Source organism: Lynx rufus, unplaced genomic scaffold (assembly GCF_022079265.1).
Source record: "Lynx rufus isolate CCGP_SWC_20201006 ecotype Redwood Valley unplaced genomic scaffold, mLynRuf1.p SCAF_1, whole genome shotgun sequence".
Lineage (NCBI taxonomy): Eukaryota > Metazoa > Chordata > Mammalia > Carnivora > Felidae > Lynx > Lynx rufus.
The window spans coordinates 206,460,477-206,479,434 of NW_025814823.1; the positions used below are offsets into that span (position 1 = coordinate 206,460,477).

General features: G+C 38.8%; 1 protein-coding gene across 1 annotated transcript in view; it reads left to right on the plus strand.

Moving 5' to 3' along the window:
* The first annotated feature begins 2,921 nt into the window (after positions 1 to 2,921).
* MROH2B (maestro heat like repeat family member 2B) overlaps positions 2,922 to 18,958 on the plus strand; it is a 71,453-nt gene continuing 55,416 nt past the window's right edge. The window contains exons 1-11 of the mRNA XM_047073833.1: positions 2,922 to 2,949; positions 4,589 to 4,650; positions 6,066 to 6,176; positions 7,705 to 7,864; positions 8,580 to 8,678; positions 11,627 to 11,781; positions 14,546 to 14,686; positions 15,034 to 15,126; positions 15,218 to 15,287; positions 17,164 to 17,277; positions 18,157 to 18,230. Of these exons, the coding sequence (XP_046929789.1) occupies positions 2,922 to 2,949; positions 4,589 to 4,650; positions 6,066 to 6,176; positions 7,705 to 7,864; positions 8,580 to 8,678; positions 11,627 to 11,781; positions 14,546 to 14,686; positions 15,034 to 15,126; positions 15,218 to 15,287; positions 17,164 to 17,277; positions 18,157 to 18,230 (1,107 nt within the window). The remainder of the gene's footprint in view (positions 2,950 to 4,588; positions 4,651 to 6,065; positions 6,177 to 7,704; positions 7,865 to 8,579; positions 8,679 to 11,626; positions 11,782 to 14,545; positions 14,687 to 15,033; positions 15,127 to 15,217; positions 15,288 to 17,163; positions 17,278 to 18,156; positions 18,231 to 18,958) is intronic.

Sequence of the window (18,958 nt, forward strand, 5' to 3'; positions counted from 1 at the left end):
GAATTCACAACTCATTCTTGTTCTTTGTTTACTCCTCAGTCATAACAATCTCTACTCTGCCTCATTGTTTCAGTTAGTTGTATCAGCAGACTGGCTTCTCCCCATGGACCATGAATTCCTTGAGGTTAACATGGCCTCTTTCATCATGGTCTGTCCGAGCAGCTCTATCATAGGGTTTCATGCCTAAGAAGTAGTCAGTAAATGTGTTTCAAATGGAACTCAACTGAATTATGCTGAAAATTATCCTTTTATTATTACTGTTTACAACAAGTAGAAAAAGCAGAGTAAGAGAAACCAGAAAAGGGGGGTGGAGAGAAAATGACATGAGAGAATGGAAAGGAAGGAGGAAGAAGAGGAAGGAAAAGAAAGAAGCCAATGAGAGACTGCTAAAAAAGCAGGGCAACATTTAGTCCTGTATAAAATTACCATCTAATATTTCTTACCTTTCTATACACCAGAGTGTAAGCAATTAGGCTTATGTTTTAAAACTGACTGCAAAAAAAAAAAGCAGAGCCTAATTCCATTTTAAATATATTTTATAAAATCTAATTCTTCATTTAAAGAATAAAAGGATTCATGTCAACATTCAAATGAATTGTATTCCAAAATAAAACCATTAAAACCACAAAAATGTAAATTTCTATAAATTTTGGTATTGGATAGATTGATTGATAGATATCCTCCCATAGTTTTATATTTCACCTTTACTGCCTTATTAATATTCCTGCTGATAATACCTCATTTGGGCATAGTAGTTCTGGGATTGGGTAGTCTCACTTGTCAAGTTAAACTGAAAGGGAATGGTTATCATATACCCAGGGAGACTCCTCAGTTCTTTCTTCTTAAACTTCTTCTTAAATTCAGTTCTTTAGCAAGCTGAATTTAAACTTCCTTGCAAACATATATTCAGAAACAATACTTCATTTGTTAGCACATGCCATCCTATTAGCTTTGAGAGTTAGTGTTTAGCGTGCTTCCAGGGCCTCAGAGAAATCAAACCCATACTGTGTTAACCTGGTGTAAAAAGAAAAACAGGAAATAATGGGGAAATGAAACAAGATGGCCCAGAAAAATGGAACAAAAATGACAGTAAATTTGTTGTTTTGAAGTTTGACTTTTTAAAAATCTATCTGCAATGTTACTATATGAAAAGAGAGATCAATGGGTAAATGTGCTATATCTGAAAGAATAGTTAGCAAAAAGATGTGTTTTGATTGCCCTGATGAATAAATTACAAAGTCAATATAAATCAATCATCTCCTAACCTCCCTAATCTCTATGAAATCAAGGAAATCTTGATATACAGACATTCAGAAAAATTATTTGCCACCATTCACAAAATGAGTAAGAAATTGATTATAACAATTACCTAAATAGCTCACTTTCTTATTATTGATTCTATTGTACGTTGTTCTTTAAGATTCTAAGAGCACATAATTTGCAACGTCTTTATTTCCCTACAAGATGTTAAGAGTTTCAGGCTACTTCAGTACCTCTCTGACCTACCAATTCTCAGCCTATTCTTCAAGGTTGAGCAAATCACGGCACTGGGGATGAGCAGTAGTCTTCTCGCCCATTCACAACAAACACCCTTCAAATAACTGCTAAATTTTCAATTATCCCCTGGTGGGTGATTGGGCAATGATCTTAGGCAGTGCTTCTCAGACTATAGTGAGCTCAAGAATCACTAGGGGTGTTCATTAAAAATACAGATTTCTGCCCCTCATTATAATTGTCCTGGGAATGGACATTTTAAGTAAGGACACCAGAGGATTACTGTTACTAGGCACTTATAGACACAATCTGGGAAATAGTGACGCTGACTTGGGAAGCTCTAGATGTTCTTAACTAGCAGCTTGCTGAGGCTCTTTATAATAAATATAATGCAAAATAATCTGTCTGTAAAAAGAATAATGCATTCAAAGATTTAGTTGGAAGCATTTGACTTAGGAGTCTGAAATAAACTTCACGAATAAAGGAAAAATAACTGAAAAGCAGCAGCAGATGAGAATTGTCATGTGCTCCTTTCCAAGGCCCCTTTCACATCCAGACTTATAGACAGCTAGTACCCCCTTACCTAACACCGGCCACATTAACATACAGTCAGCCTGGACATACACTGAAAATCGTGGTCATATAGATTTAGGGTCAGGGGCATTGGGACCAGATTTAGGTCCATACTGGTAAAGTTGAAAGCATTATAGTCAAGGGATGTGGATAAAAAATGATTTGAAAACAAGAAGAGAAAATGGAATCAAAGAAAAAAAGCCTGAGTCTAGAGTGAGGCCAAGACCTAGACCATGTGAATGGTGGAGGGAGAAATGGGGAACAGGAAGGGAGGCAAAGAAGGCTTTGCTTTGGCTGCTGTCAGTTGGACATTCCATTCAACTGCCCCTGGTGGGCATTCCGGCCCACTGAGCATGCCCAGTTTGTGTGACTGACTTTCACCAAGTAGAACAATCAACAAGATCACCATAAAGGCTTTACCAACACCAGGCCAGTAAAGTGACCACTGAAAACCATTCCCAAATTTGTGATCAATGGACCCAAGTTTAGGGAGAGGAACTCCTTTGGTCTACAAAAATGGTTTGAGTCCCAGTCTCTAATTTCTTCCTTCTCAGATACTCTGGTCTCCACCCAAGGGACAGTGTTCGGTGATATGCAGTCATTTTGTTGGTCAGCAGGAGCTCAGAAGCAAGAAAATGTCATAGTGGTAGAATACAGCATCATCCTCCTCAATAGCAGCCCATCGCTGGAAGCTTCCAGATCACTGTGCCAATCAAGTAGAGGAGGGAATGTCCTTTAGAGAACCTTATGTGAGCCTTATCTGAGAAACTTGCCAACTTTCTTGTTCAATTTTTTAGCCATACTATTTCTGATACTTAGGTGCTGTCTCTTAGAGAGCCTAAAACAGCCAAGACATGACTCAGGACATGGAAGAATCTGCAGGTGAGCATCACGGGATCCTGAGGAGCTAAGTGTTTTGTGTCTGTACAATCATATCTATATGTGGGGAGGGGGATAGTGTGGGTCATTAAGGAAGATCTTTACACCTTAAAGATGTTATGAAAAGGTACACCAAAGTAAGGTTATTTCTCTTTTACTCTCCTTTTATTCAAAAATAATAAAGCCACATTGATTGTAAAGGGCCATTGATAGACTAGGAGCCTGAGAGATAATCGTGCCCTACCTTTAAAAATATGTAGTCTACCTGAGAAGAAAGTGGCTATAGCACAAAGAAAGTCTTTTGTTTAACCTTAAATACTGGAAGAGTCCTTTGAAATATTTTCCCCTAATTTTCAAGGATGGTTGCCTATCTGCTTTGCCAAAACAGACTGTGGCTTGATTTGGAGGCTCACCTCTAAGAGTTTCTGTCTTGCCAACTTACCATGTGGCCTGAAATTGCTTAATTCCTTGGACTCAATTTTTTTTTCACTTTTCGAATGAGATTTATTCAAATATAAATATGCCTTCAAAGTGCAAGTCAAAATAATTTAGGTCATTATCAGAAAAGAGAAGTTTCAGGCACCTGAGTGGCTCAGGTGGTTAAGCGTCCAACTTCAGCACAGGTCATGACCTCATGGTTCGTGAATTCGAGTGCCATGTTGGGCTTTGTGCTGACAGCTCAGAGCCTGGAGCCTGCTTTGGATTCTGTGTCTCCCAGTCTCTCTCTCTGCCCCCCCCCCCCCACTCACACACTTGGCCTCTCTCTCTCTGTCTCAAAAATAAACATTAAAAATCTTTTAAAAATAAAAATAAATAAATAAAAGTGAAGTTTCCATGAGCTTGGGACCAGAAAAGGAACCTGGCAGAAGGTTAGACAAAGGGAAAGAGAGGTAGGCGAGAGGTGGCCAAAGTATGGAAAACAACATGGGGGAGGTGCTGAGGGGGAAGTGAAAGTAAACCGTTATACCACACAATTGCCCTCTCACATTTAAGGGTATAAGGGTTTAATCTCATGGCATCTGAGAGCTGAGCCTTAATAGAGTGAATGTATAGGGTGATACCTACATGACAGGTGAGATAATTAGCAATATAGCATCTTTTATCTTCCCCTTCCCCTTTAATTTAGATTTTGAAAAAAATACTAAGTATCCGCTATTAGCAAGAATGTCAAGTATATGAAATATGAATAAGACACAGCTCCTGCCATCAGAGTTGGCAGAGTTGGCAGTCAAGAAGAAGCACCCGGGGGCACCTGGGTGGCTTAGCTGGTTAAGTGGCAACTTCGACTCAGGTCATGATTTTGTGGTTTGTGAGTTCCAGCCCCACTTTGGGCTCTGTGTGGATAACTCAGAGACTGAAGCCTGCTTCAGATTCTGTGTCTCCCTCTCTCTCTACCCTTCCCCCGCGCTCGCTCTCTCTCTCTCTCTCTCTCTCTCTCTCTCTCTCTCTCTGTCTCTCTCTCTTTCTCTCCCTGAAAAATGAATAAACATTAAAAAAAGAAGGGTGATAGGAGGCAAAGGAGAGAGAGAGGGAATGAGAGAGAGAGAGAAGGCAACAGAAAATAATATTTCTATAACTATTGCATTGGAATTAATAGGAGAGCATTTCAGCAGAGACTTAATTCTTTTTCTGTTCATTTTAGATATTTTTGGAGATATTAACCTCACTCTAGGCATGCTGAACATGGAAGATAATATGAGTAAGGTAAGGAAAATAGAGAAAAGTCTCTTTTGCATTTATTTTCTCTAATCTAATTGCAACATTTCATATACCTCTTTCTTTCCCTTGACTTCCTCTTTTCTCTCTGGCTTCTTATGTGGCATTCAATCATTCAGAAAATACAGTTATAATGGAAATCATTATAATGTTTAAACAATGACATTAGTATTTGAAAAATCAGAGTATTCAGTTATGGAAGCTAGCAAAAGAATGCCCCTTTCTATAACCTTATACAGGCAGATGTAGTAAGAGGGGGATGTCAGACTCACAACCATGTGGATTAGTCTCCTCCTGTATAAGCTGAAACTTCCTAGGAAAATCCCAAAAGATCTTCCCTACTCATCTGTGATGCTGTTTCACAATTAGAGATTTATTTCTCTGGGATGTGAAGGCTTTCTTGGCTTCAAAAACCTTTTATAAAGTAGTATCTACCTCCAAGGACACTTGTCTGGGAAGCAGCACACTAGATGCTTCCCAAACAATAGTGAATTGTATTATATTCACTCCTCACACCTTTATGAGGTAGGTATAGCTGTTTCCATTTCACAACTAAGAAGAGTGAGACCCAGAGCAGTTACATGACCAGAACAGCAGGACTGCATCCAAACACAAGCCTGTCTGACTTAAAAAAAAAAAAAAAAAAATTGCTCCTAATCATGATTCAATGCAGCCTCCCTGTGAAGGGCAGGGCCTACATATACCTTTATCCGTGGTTCTCAACCCTGAAGTGTATTGGAATCCCTTATTCAAGGGAGTTATTCCACACCTTCAACAGGGGCACAGTACCTCGAAGGCAATAGGCTTGAGGCTGTTGGGCATTTCAGAACACCAGTCTCTCATCTACCAAAGGCCATGTAGCCACCTAAGGGACCTTTCACATAGTGCCTGGCCAAGCCCCATGATTTCTAAAGGTTAAGATCTGTCCAAAAGAATTCACGACTTTCTCTCTACAAGGCGGAACTAAAGCTAAGGGCATAGAAATCTCTCGTAGGATCTAGCTTCATAGCTTATCAGCCTCCTTGGGAATCACAGTGTGCTCCTTATTACCATAGTCACTCCCTAGTGGTAAGAGCAGTAGTTAGGGTAATGGGCATTTCCAGTCCCCTGAGGGCCCTACAACAGTGATTTTCAAGACTTTGATATGTTAGCTAGGGTGCCTCCACCTTCAGTTAGATGTCCTTGAAGTAATGTTGTCAGGTTAAGATAGTTTTCAGAAAGAACTTTGCTTTACATATAAGCCTTCACTCCTAAAGTTGCATATTATGTTCAGGAAGCCCCAATTAAGATATGTAAAATCCATTGTAAAGTAGGAATACATTGCTCAGTTTGATGGTGTTATTCACTTGGACTTAATCTGATTCCTTTAGTTGTGTAACTCAAATTTCTGTGTATGTCCACAGGAAGACATTTATAGTCATCTCACTTCCGTCATTCAGAATACCGACATCTTGGATGATGCAATTGTCCAACGGTTGATTTATTATGCTTCTAAGGACATGAGAGACACCAATGTAAGTTTTATTCTTGATGATGAATCAATGTCAGGGCCAGCAACAGGTCTTTAACTGACCCAGCTGCAACCACGTGGACATTTATAAGCTTCTTGTACGTTGCTGTCTGGACCTCAAATCACTTTCATTTGTTCATATATTATTACAATACCTATTATTTATCCCTTCACCGATAAGGAAACTGAGGCAAAGCTAAAAAAGACTTCAGAGATCATATTTACATGTTGATGTACATGTTGATGCTTAGAGACATTTTATTTTTTTTTCAAAGTAACACAGCTATTGACAGAACAAGTAACTAGAACCCAGTTTCCTTTTTCTTCCCATATGAATTATGATTTCTTCATGTGTCTACTTATCTACATACGCTAGGCATTATATCTGAAAAATTATTTCTAGAAATAATTTGAGTCCTAAGATGTTATTTTCTTCCAGAAAGGATTTTTACTTGTTATCTGTGAAGGGTACTAACAATCCATGATTAATTTCAGGACTTGAGATTTTGGAGCTGGGGTTGGGGGAGGCAGGGCACATCTGTGACTCCAAGTTGGGCTACAGTTCATGGAGGGCCAATTGAACCTTTCATTTAAATGCAGGCTTTTGGGGTCTTAGACCAAAAGATGAGAAGTGGGATGACCAAGGTCTTCCCGTCTGTTAGTACTAAATTCTGTTTATTCTTCCCAAAATACTGCAAAGCAATCCCAACTATAGAACTTATCTCTCCTGATTGCCAATCTTTTCCAGATCTTAATTTAGTAATTCATTCTACCCTTTGTTGTGATGTTTTTATGAGTGTATTTTTTAATATCTTGTCCGGCTCTTTTTATTTTCCTCAGCAGGAGAGTTCATCAAATTTACCTAGTTGAGCATTACCAAAAGCAGAAGTCCCTCCAAATATCTCCACTATCAATGATAACTGGATCAGGACAATACTAAAACCTCAAACTCTAGACTCCTGGCCCGATTTCCCTTCCACCATTCCCTTCAGTCTTTCAACCGTAGTGATTCATCACTTAAACACAAAACATAAATCCTAGGTTCATAGTGCCTGGCTAATTAGCAAGAAAACATATATTGACCTCATATTTACAAGAACCTTATTAAAACATGGCTTTAAACATTCATTAAAATTACATCTGGAGGTGCCTGGGTGGCTCAGTTGGTTGAGCTTCTGACTCTTGATTTGGGCTCAGGTCATGATCCCAGGGACATATGGGATCAAGCCCTTCACTGGTCTCCACGCTGAGCATGGAGCCTGCTTAAGATACTCTCTCTCTTTCCTTCTGCCCCTTTTCCGTGCTCGTGCTCCTCTCTTAAAAAAAAATAAATAACCTCCATTTTGGCAGCTACTGACCCCTACTCTAGGGGCTTCCCCCCCCCCCACCACTGCCCCCGCTGGGAGAGTAACAGCCTGTTCTCTCTATCCCAAAGCCAGGGGAACTCATAATATTAGCTAGAGTGTTACCTCTCTGCAAACTCACTCTGCTCTTTCTCTAGTTGTTATCGTTATTTTCCTTTTCTTGCTCAGATCCTCAGAGAAACCAGAATGCTGGCAGGTGAGGTTTTGGTGTCTCTTGCTGCACATGATTTCAACTCTGTGATGTATGAAGTCCAAAGTAACTTCAGGATACTGGAGCTACCAAATGAATTCATTGTGCTTGCTTTGGCTGAACTGGCAACAAGCTACGGTATGGAGGAAATAACCGCCACATTTTCCTGGGAAACAACTACCCTGACTAATTGTCTAAAACCAAATGGGTGCAAACAACAGAAAGGAGAACATACCTCCCTTCTGCTGTGCTAAAGAATATCAATAGCAGGATTTAGGCAGCTGTTTCTGAGCATAGATGAGTCTGCTGACTCACCATGAGTCCATGCTGCCCTGGATTTGGCTGGACTCCCTCCCACCCTCACCATCCCTTTCATCTGGCTCTGTTTTTGCAAAAGCCCTTTTTCTGCGAGGCACGTTCCACAAACCACTGGACATTTACATGAACTAAGGGTTTGTTATGATTTTTTTTCTACACCATTTTACTTGACAGATATTTATTTGTTTGCTTGTTTACTTATTTATTGAGAGCCTATTACCTGTGCTAGGCCCTGGGGATGCAGGAAATTTCTGGTGGGAGAGATGGACATTAATAAAATAATTATCCAAATAAGCAACTGCTACCAAAAAACAGGTACAGGTGACTTTATAGCTAGCACCTTATTTTAAACCGACCACTCCTTGATTCTCTAACTACAGACAGGCATTATGGCAAGAGAGGGATAGAGGCGGATATCTTCCCGCTGCACCTCATCTGTGCCCCCCATGCAGCCTTGAAATGCTGACATGAAGAGTCACAGAACATCCCAGTGTGAGGGGTTAATGCTTTTCTCCTCTTGTGCCCCTCTTGGCAGTGTCCCAGAGTATTCCCTTCATGATGATGACCCTGCTCACCATGCAAACCATGCTCAGGCTGGCCGAAGAGGAAAGGATGAAGGGAGTTTTCTGTATTGGTGGGTATCCCTATGGTTCCCTCTTTGTGAAGACCACACTATAAATTGAGCAAATGCTTTATTTTTCCTTTCACTCTTGTTCTGTTCTTTCTAACAATAATAGCTACCATTTATTGAGTGCCTACCCCATGGAAATTTCTCTCTCAATCCTCACTGCAATTATAATTCTATCTCTCTCCATCCTCAAAGCAAGGTAAGTACTATTACCCCATTTTACAGATGAGGAACTGAGGGTCATAGAAATTAAGGAATCTCCTTAAAGTGGTGACCGTCAATGAGATGGAGAGGTAGCATTCATGTCTATGTGACCACCCAGTCTATACTCTTTCCACTGCCCTAAAAGGCCTCCATTTCTAGCCTCCTTCTTTAGTTCCATCACACTTTCCCCACAATGGTTCTAGGAGCTCACCAGCTCTTAGCAGCAGGCTAAATTTTGGCATTTCCTTATAACACAATATTGTAGTAATGATAAGTAAGCAAACTAATCAAAAATACAAACAATCAGGGGCGCCTGGGTGGCGCAGTCGGTTAAGCGTCCGACTTCAGCCAGGTCACGATCTCGCGGTCCGTGAGTTCGAGCCCCGCGTCAGGCTCTGGGCTGATGGCTCGGAGCCTGGAGCCTGTTTCCGATTCTGTGTCTCCCTCTCTCTCTGCCCCTCCCCCGTTCATGCTCTGTCTCTCTCTGTCCCAAAAATAAATAAAAAGCGTTGAAAAAAAAAATTAAAAAAAAAATACAAACAATCATAAAATTAAGGAAAATAGGTAAACAAACTGTGGGTCACAAACCCCCTCTCCCCCCAAAACTAAAATACATCTACAGTAATCAAGAGTCTACAAAGAAGAACACGCCCTGGAATTCCTAGGAAAAAACATTTCCAGCACAGTGAGGGGCTTCTTGGAGGAGTCTGGAGACCTGGACTCTTCTCTCTGATCATCCACTGAACCATCAGGTGACTCTGCCCTCTTTCAATCTCATTTTCACCCGAAACATGTCAAGTAAAGTGATTACTAAGATTTCTCTCACCTCTGACGCCCCCAACACTACTGTTTTGTAATATTTAAAAGCCCATGCTGTCAGGAATGTCATCTTTACCTATCAACCAAGTCTTTTCAGTTGTTTTGTCAATTTCTTCTTGTTTTGTCCTCAATGAAGGCAACATTTGTATCTGATACATACTGAGAATTTACTATGTGCCTGAGTACTGCCTTGGGTATTTTAAGATTATTGTTTCCTTTAACCTTACAACAACTATTAGGTAAGTAACATTTTTCCTCCATTTCACAGATGAGAAAATTGAGACGTAGAAAGGTTAACTGTTTGCCTGCGGTCACAGCTAGTATGCGGCAGAGCCAGGATTTGAATTGTGACAGTCTGGCTCAATGACTTGAGCAATTACACTAGATTAGCCCACTTTTCAATTCCTTTAATTTCCTTACTTACTATCACAGCTAACATTGTGTTCTTGCAAATAAACTTTGGTGTCTGTAATAGCATTTCTACCTACAACATCAACAACCAACAGGGAAAAGGAAATAAAATTAGAAATCATCATGGCATTGAATAAGGGATTCTCTGTCTTTGTGTTATAAAGTTATCTAGAACCCTTTGGTCCTAAAGCAAATTTTGCCTGCCACTACAGAACAGGTATAAAGTTTTGTAGTAATCCATCCACTCATCTAGCTCTTCATTCAACCAGCCAATAAGCAGACATTGTGCTTGTTGTTTCAGATACCATCAATAGATAAGACATCCTTTCTCTCATGTTGTTTATAGGCCAGTGCAACACAAACATACATACACACACACATACACACACACACACACACACACACACACACACACACACACACAAGATTATGACAAAGCATAGCAGGAGATTATCAGTTTGAAGAGAAAGTGAATTAGCCAGTTAATGGCCAGCTCTAAGATACTCAGGATGTTTCCAGAGTATTCTTTGCATGTGAGGTATCGTTAAGGAGTAAACTATGAATTTTCTTTTTCATCTAGTGAAACATGAGGGCTGAAGGAACAAAAACTATTATTTAATGCAGTTGATGTAAGTATGTATAGGTTGGTGGTGCAAATATTTTTGCAGGCCCGACATTTTTTTAATTTTATTGAAGGGAAACAGACACATGGAAAAATACAGAAATCAGAAGTGTACAGGTTGATGAGTTGTCACAAAATGAACTTACTCATTTGACCGCCACTCAGGTTAAGAAGCAGGACATTACTAGTACCCCAGAAACTGCCTCACCTTTTCTCCCAATCATCACCATCTTCATCCTCTCCAAGGGTAACCACAACCCTGACAACCATAGATTAGTTTTGTCTATTTTTGAGATCCTACACGTTGTTGTGTGAAACTATAGTCCGTGTTCATTTCTCTATACTATTACGTGCCTGTACTACAATTTTTCCATCCTACCTGTTGGCAGATATTTAAACTGTTTCCTGTTTGAGGCTATTACTAAAAAAAAAGTGAATATGAACATTCTTGTATAAGTTTTTTAGTTCCTATATACTTGTGTAGCTAATGACTATATAATTAGGAGTGGAATTTCTGGGTCATGAAGAACACATATTCAACTTTGGTAGATCGCGTAAAACAGCTTTCTAAAATGTTTGTATCAATTCATGCTCCACGCCCCCCACCTCAGGCAGTATGTGAAAATACCAACTGCACCTTAGTCTTACCAACATTTGAAACTGTCTGAAATTTTAGCAATTCTGGATGGTCTGTTGCAATATCTCATTATGGTTTTAATTTGCATTTCACTAATGTGGCTGAACACTTTTTATGTTCAGTCACTTTTTATGGTACAGTCATAACATTTTACAGAAATTATTACACATTTGCTAATCATCAGTGCACTCTTCTCAAATTATTTTACGGTCCCTCCCATCTTTAAATTTTTCTCAGTCTGTGGTTGTTTTTAAAATGCAGCCCTTGAGAAGTTCAGCAAGGCCATTTACAAGTATGTCAACCACTGGAGAGACTTCCCCTATCCCAGATTGGACGCCAACCGACTATCTGACAAGATCTTCATGCTGTTCCGGTATATAATGGAGAAGTGGGCCCCCATTACCTCACCCGTGCAAGTGAGTGGCGGCCTCAACAGGTCTCAAGCTAGCTCTCCGTCCCTGCTGGTTGAACTTGCTCCATTCTTTCTGACATGATAATGAGTCTCAGTTGTTTTGGAATGCTATGAGTTGTGATTTATCAGGTTTATCAAATATTTTGTTTTTCCTGTTTCAAATCACTGTTTATTCATTCCTGAACTAATATTTATTGAGTCCCCATGATATGCCAGACACTGTTCCAAATTCTGGGGATACAGCAGGGATTAAACAGACCAAAATCACCACTCTCATGGAACCAACATTCCAATGTATGGAAAGAACAATAAATAACTGAAAATGAGTAAAATATACATAAAGTTAGTTATTTCATGCCTTATATAACCCATAACCCATATTTGGGATGAGCCATTGACTGAGAAAAACAACAGGCCACAGAAATTTCCTATGTCTATGAAGATGACCATGAAATAAAATAACATCTAAAGAATGTTCATAACTGCTTCAAAATATTGTAATGTCTTGCACAGAATAGGTAACAAAGTGCATTCACATATAATCCCTTGCTTATCTTGCTTAACTGGTATAATTTTTAAATGTAGTATAAATTAAATCCTTTTTAGGTCCTTTATTGCTATATTATAAAAGATGCAACACATAGCCTTCTCTAGTTCAGTTTCTTTTCTATACTTTAAGCTACCAAAGCATTTATTTTTTTAACATGCTGGGGTAGTTAAATCATTAGCAAACATGGAACTTTTAAAATATCCTGTAGAAGTCTTCTCTTTAGGGCACCTGAAAATCAAAATTCAATACAAATTTGCCAAGCACTTTCCTAGCTTCCCACAGAAAGAGTTAGACAAGTGACTAGAAGGTACACAAAAGTAATAAGGGAACACAGAGAGAAAAGCACTTAACTCCTGTGGTGAGTACTGGAAAGGCCATGACATTGAAACTGAGCTTGCAGCCTATAAAGACATTCACTGCAGGCAAGATGCATTCCCTAAAGAGGCAATAAAACCCACTGAAGCATAGGCTGAGATGAGATAACACGCACACTTGAGTGAGCCCAGTGGGAGAAAGAGAAGGGGAGAAGAGAAAGGGGAATATAAAGGGGCAGAAATAAATGAAACTAGATAGGTGGTCTTGGCCATACAATGAAGGGCCTTGAATGCTACACAGGAGCTTGGACTTTTTTTTAATAGGAAATGAGAGACCTTTGAAAGGGTTCTAAGCAAGGAATAATTTTCAAGAAGCAAAGGGAGATCTATGGAGTATTGTTCCAGTGCTCAAGCAAGAATAATCTTGAAAAGTGTCCATTGCTTGGAAATGTCCAATTCCTTAAAAGAATCGTCCAGCTGACACACAGTTGGGTGAAATAAATGGTTGTTATTATGAGCCACTAAGTTTTGAGATGCTTTGCTGTATGACAAAACTTAGCAGGCAGAAAAAAATTCATCATATAATATTAGGTAGAAAAAGCAGAATGTAGAACTATAAAGAATAACACTAATTTTTTAAAAAATTAAAATGTATGCAGAAAGTATAGAAAAAATTTCAAATAAATAAAAATCATATTAAAATACACCAAACTGTATGGTCATGGGTACTATAGATACTGTTAGCAATGTGAATACTGTGTTTTCTTCTTCATCATAACTTTTGTGATTTCTAAACTTTTATAATCAACCTATTTACACTTATATTTTATACATGTTCATTTTTTGTGTCAATAGAAGCCAGATTATAATGGATTGAGGAATAAATGAGAAGTGAGAAGTGGAGATAGCAAATGTAGACCTCTCTTTCAGAGAGCTTTGCTTTTTTTGCTTGTTTGTTTCAAGTTTTTATTTAAATTCTAGTTAATTAACATATAGTGTACTATTGGTTTCAGGAGTAGAATTTACTGATTCAGCATTTCCACTTTTTTAAGGAAAGAAACAGAATCGGGGTCTAAGTAATACGGAGTCAAAGAATTTTTTTTAAACATGAGGGAAATTCGGGGCGCCTGGGTGGCTCAGTCGGTTGGGCACCCAACTTCAGCTCAGGTCATGATTTCACAGTTCGTGACTTTGAGCCTCGTGTAAGGCTCTGTGCTGACAGCTCGGAGCCTGGAGCCTGCTTCAGATTCTGTGTTTCCTTCTCTCTCTGCCTCTCCCCTGTTCATGCTCTGTCTCTGTCTCAAAAATAAATAAAAATATTTAAAAATTTTTTAAAAAATAAATATGAGGGAAATTTTAAATCTGTTAGCATATTGAAAGAAAGTGACCATTAGAGAAAGGTTTAAGAAATCTTTTTTCTTTTTTTTAATGGTTATATTTATTTTTGAGACAGAGAGAGACAGAGCATGAACAGGGGAGGGGCAGAGAGAAAGGGAGACATAGAATCCAAAGCAGGCTCCAGGCTCTGAGCTATCAGCACAGAGCCCCACGCGGGGCTCCAACTCGTCAACTGCGAGATCATGACCTGAGCCGAAGTCCGACACTCAACCGACTGAGCCACCCAGGCACCCCAAGAACTCTTTTCTTAAGAAAGACATAGGGAGACAGGAAAAATACTAAAATGAGTAATAGTATAGATATAGGTGTAGATATAGCTATAAATACAAATATAAATATAATTGCCTCGTGCAATGATCTTAACCTAACCATTTTTTAAGGAATCTTTCTTGGTTGAAAACAGTGAGGAAAGTTTTCGGGGGTTGTCTAAAGCCCCTGATATTCTGAGAAATGTACAAAAAACATAGTGAAATATTAGAAATGGTATTTGTTTGCTGCCTTTGCAGACTTTGGCCATTGTTAAGGCGCATGGCCCCACGGTGAGCCTGCTGCTTCATCGGGAAGACCTCTGCGAATATGCCCTGGACCAGGTACCCTGGCTCCTGAACCAGTATAAAGACAAAGAGATTGATTTCCACGTCACTCAGGTAAGAGCCACGCCCTAAAGGAACAGATTCAGAGTCTACTGGCAACCATCCTGAAAGACAGTAAATCCCAAGAGGTCCAAGGGAACTGAAATACTGGTTTGGGCAGCTGAACTTAAATATTTTTTGAGGAATAGGAGGTAGAAAAGAGGTTGGCATAGCTGGGTGATGGAATCTCCAAAAAGAGATTAAGAATTTTCTTTTCAAGCTGCTGAGGCACGAATCACTAAAGAAAACTGGTAACTGCAGGAAGGTGATGGGTTTGCCTCACAAAACATAATTGTCTTCCACATCCTGTGCTGCTGCTTCACAGGCAGCCTCCAACTAACGTTTGAGAGCTTTCATTCTAGAGTCTAAAACAAATATTGACCGCGGTGGTCCTTTATGATGCTGCCCTTCCAAAGGGCTTGAGAAAAACCATCTTTATCAATTTACTCCACCAGGTAAGAAAACCCTGCTGTCAGATCTGATTGTTTCACTTTCACTGGTTTTCTGTTGTTAACATCTCCCTCCTGGTTCTTCTTTCTCATTCAGGTGTGCAGAGTTTCAGAGCCTCCAGTAAAGGAAAATGAAATTGAAGCTTCAAGCTGTTTCCTCATTCTAGGTAGGACCCAGCATCCAGAGGGTTTTCAATAAAAATGTTTCCCAGTGATGATGACAACAATGATGAAGGGTGTGCAAACTATCACATTAGTTATTTCACACACACACACACACACACACACACACACACACACAAAACATTCCTTCAAACTCACAGTATTCTGTGCCTCTCCCTATCCTACCCATTCCCAAGAGAAGCGCAACAGGTAGGGGAATCAATTACTCTGGTTTCCCCAGAAGTCCTTTACTTCTAGTTCTAAAACCAGAAAATTTCCAGACATACTTTGGGGATTAACCCCTTTCCAGATATATGGTTGGCAAATACTTTTCCCATCCCATATATTGCTTTTTCATTTTGTTAATTTATTTTTTTCTGCTGAGCAGAAGATTTTTGGCTTGGTATAGTGCTGCTTATTTATTTTTGCCTTTGTTGCTTTTGGTGTCAAATCCAAAAAGATCATTCTAAGACCATTGTCAAGGAGCTTACCACCTATGTTTTCTTCCAGGAGCTTTATGGTTTCAGGTCTTACATTCATGTCACTTTTTTTTTTTTTTGACATTTATTTATTTTTGAGACAGAGAGAGAGAGAGAGCATGAACAGGGGAGGGTCAGAGACAGAGGGAGACACAGAATCTGAAACAGGCTCCAGGCTCTGAGCTGTCAGCACAGAGCCCGACGCGGGGCTCGAACTCATGGACCGCGAGAGCATGACCTGAGCCGAAATCGGACGCTTAACTGACAGAGCCACCCAGGTGCCCCTCATGTCACTTTTTTTAATTTGATCTTTGTATATGGTATAAGGTAAGGATCCAGTTTCATTCTTTGACATGTGGCTGTCCAGTTTTTCCAACACAATTTATTGAAGAGTCTATCCTTTCCCTGATATATTTTTTGGCTCCTTTGTCAAAAATTAATTGACCACATATGCATGAATTTATTTCCAGGCAAACAAGCGTGAATTGGTAATCCTAGGGATACAAAATGCTTTTTTTTCTTGGTATTTGAGTTTATTTGAAACTGTGTCAAACCCAAAGTCATGCTTTTTTCTCCCTGGTTATCTCTTAGTACCTATTCCTTCTCTCTCTCTCTCTCTCCCTTTACTCTTTCCCTTTCCTTCTTGCTTTCACATCACAATACCACTTGTTGCCTGGTTAGAATAACAGGAACGAGTGGTAGAGGGAGCACAAAGCTCTCAGAGTCAGTATACAAACTCTGTTCTAACATAGACCCTAAGAAGTAAGGACAAGAGCAATCCCATACCTCCCAGACATCCTCCCTCCCCCAAAAATGTCATTTCTATTACTTCACTACATACCTTTCTATTATATCCTAGGTCTTTCCTAATTGATCCCTCTGTTTTTATTCTTTCCTCTGTTCTATGCTCGATGTAATTAACTGTTTCACCTTATCTCTGATAAGTGTGAACCTAAACTGCTCTACTCACATCAGGCCTTCTCTCTCTTCCCTGCTTCCTGCCTTACTCATGTAGCTCTCTAGTTCCACAAATGGTGAAGCATCACTCCAACCTTTGCCTCCATGTTCATAAGGCATTCTCCCCCTGTCTCCTCTCCTTTCCTCCTCTCATATTGAATTAGGGCCAACCCTAGTAACCTTATCTTAATTTGATTCCATTGTAAAAAACCTCATTTCCAAATAAAGTCATATTCACAGGCATGAACCGATGTGGACCTAAGTATATAAATCTCTCTTAGTGACCAAACTGCTTAATTCTGTGTTGCTAAAGATGCACCAATATCATAAAATCTAATTACCAACCAAAGAGTGACAATCTTCATGGAATCCCCCCTTTCCCATTTGCAAGTATTTTACCTAAGGTGAAAATGAGTTCTGTGACCAGCATTTCTTCAACCTTCAGCCCATTCCAACCCTGCAGACCTGATGGAATTTTTTGATGAACAATTGAGAAATAATAATGAAACCTTTCGAACGGGAATCTTGACTTTGTTAAGATCGGCTATCAATGCTGAGGGTAAGCAAAGGGATGAAGTCACAGTGGTTTATTTTGTGCCAAGAAAACTGAAGCCTATGCATTCTCTAACTCTATTCTATGTCTTTGGGGTGTTTATAGAGGATCACATTCAAGTGAAACTCTGTCTTCTCTGTCATCTACAATCTACTAATTTTAAACAGGCATTTTCAATCACCTCTCCTCTTTCATGATATTTAGAGATATACCTAGGGGAGAAGGACAAGTAGAATTAGAATTTAAAAGATCTAGTAAGCTGGTTAAGTGGCCCAATAAATAGAGAGTAGGTGGGAGGAATGCACAATATTCCAGAGATTAGTACATTTAGAAAAGAGCAGAATGTAATGAAATATCCTATTTCATTAATGCCAAGAAGCACATACTTTCATGATATTGGAGTGCATCTCATAATTGATACCATCTTTAATTATAATCGGCCACTATAAGGGGTTTTTTGGTACAATATAAAATAATGATGTCTCATAAAGTTGATGATATCTTGGATTCAATACAATATGAAATATATTACATTATAATATTTTTAAAAATTAAGTTAACCCTGGGATTTACTGAAGAATCAGCAGACAAGAAACATAGTCTCACAAAATTTACAGCTAATCCATTGGGCATGATATATTGAGTCCACTTTGGAACCTAACATTTTAAACAAGATGAAACCAAATACAATAGGGAGCAAAGAGAGCAATTAACATCTTTTAAAAATTGGAAAAGAAGAGAGTAAGAGAAAACTGAATAACATAAAATGTTATGGACAAAAGACTTTGCAGTTATGTGCCATAAGTCTAATAGGTTTTCATCAGTCCTAGAACATACTGTACTCCTACTGAACCCAGTCTCTTAATTTCTCTCCCTGTCTTTCAGAGCCCAAATTGAGGGATTATATCACTTCAATTGAAAGAACAGTCAAAGTTGTCATGGGCGACCTCAGTATAAAAGTAAGAGAATTAATGGGGACTTTGATTTTTGATGATGTTTTAATGAATTAATGAAATGGTTTTGATTCTTTAAAAATCTACTTATGAGATTGCTTTATAAAGAGCTCAGTGATGAATTCTATTTTTAGTAGAATTCCATCTTTCCCTGAAAGATAAACTATATCAAGGTAAATTCTAAAGTACACTCAGTTCAAGGGCTTATTAGTTTAAAAAAAGATTTTTGCCTAGAGCATCACAGAGCTATGCTCTTCAAGTAGTTTTAAAATTGTTAATTATAAAAATAACATATCTTCCTCCACAAAAATAATAACCCCTAAACCTGTTTTTTTTTTTTATTTTAGCTTAGATATCCTATTTTCCAACTAGGAAGCACCTACAGCAAGTTTTGAACATAGTAGATTGTGCAATATTTCCTGATTATTTGATTAAAGCATTCCATATCAGAAAAGATATACAACTTGTACTGAAACAAATATAAGAACTAGAAATTATTGTATTTTTTAAATTAAAACCATATTTTGTTTGGATCAAAGTCCTATACAGAAACCAATGAAAATAAGAAAATTCCCCTAAGAGGCTTTGGTCTACAATGATTATAACAAAAGGTATGCAGTAAATAACAAAAATTATGTTAAGCAGAATAAGTCAGTCAGAGAAAGACAAATGCCATATTATTTCACTCATATATAGAATTTTAGAAACAAAACAGATGAACATAAGGGAAAGAA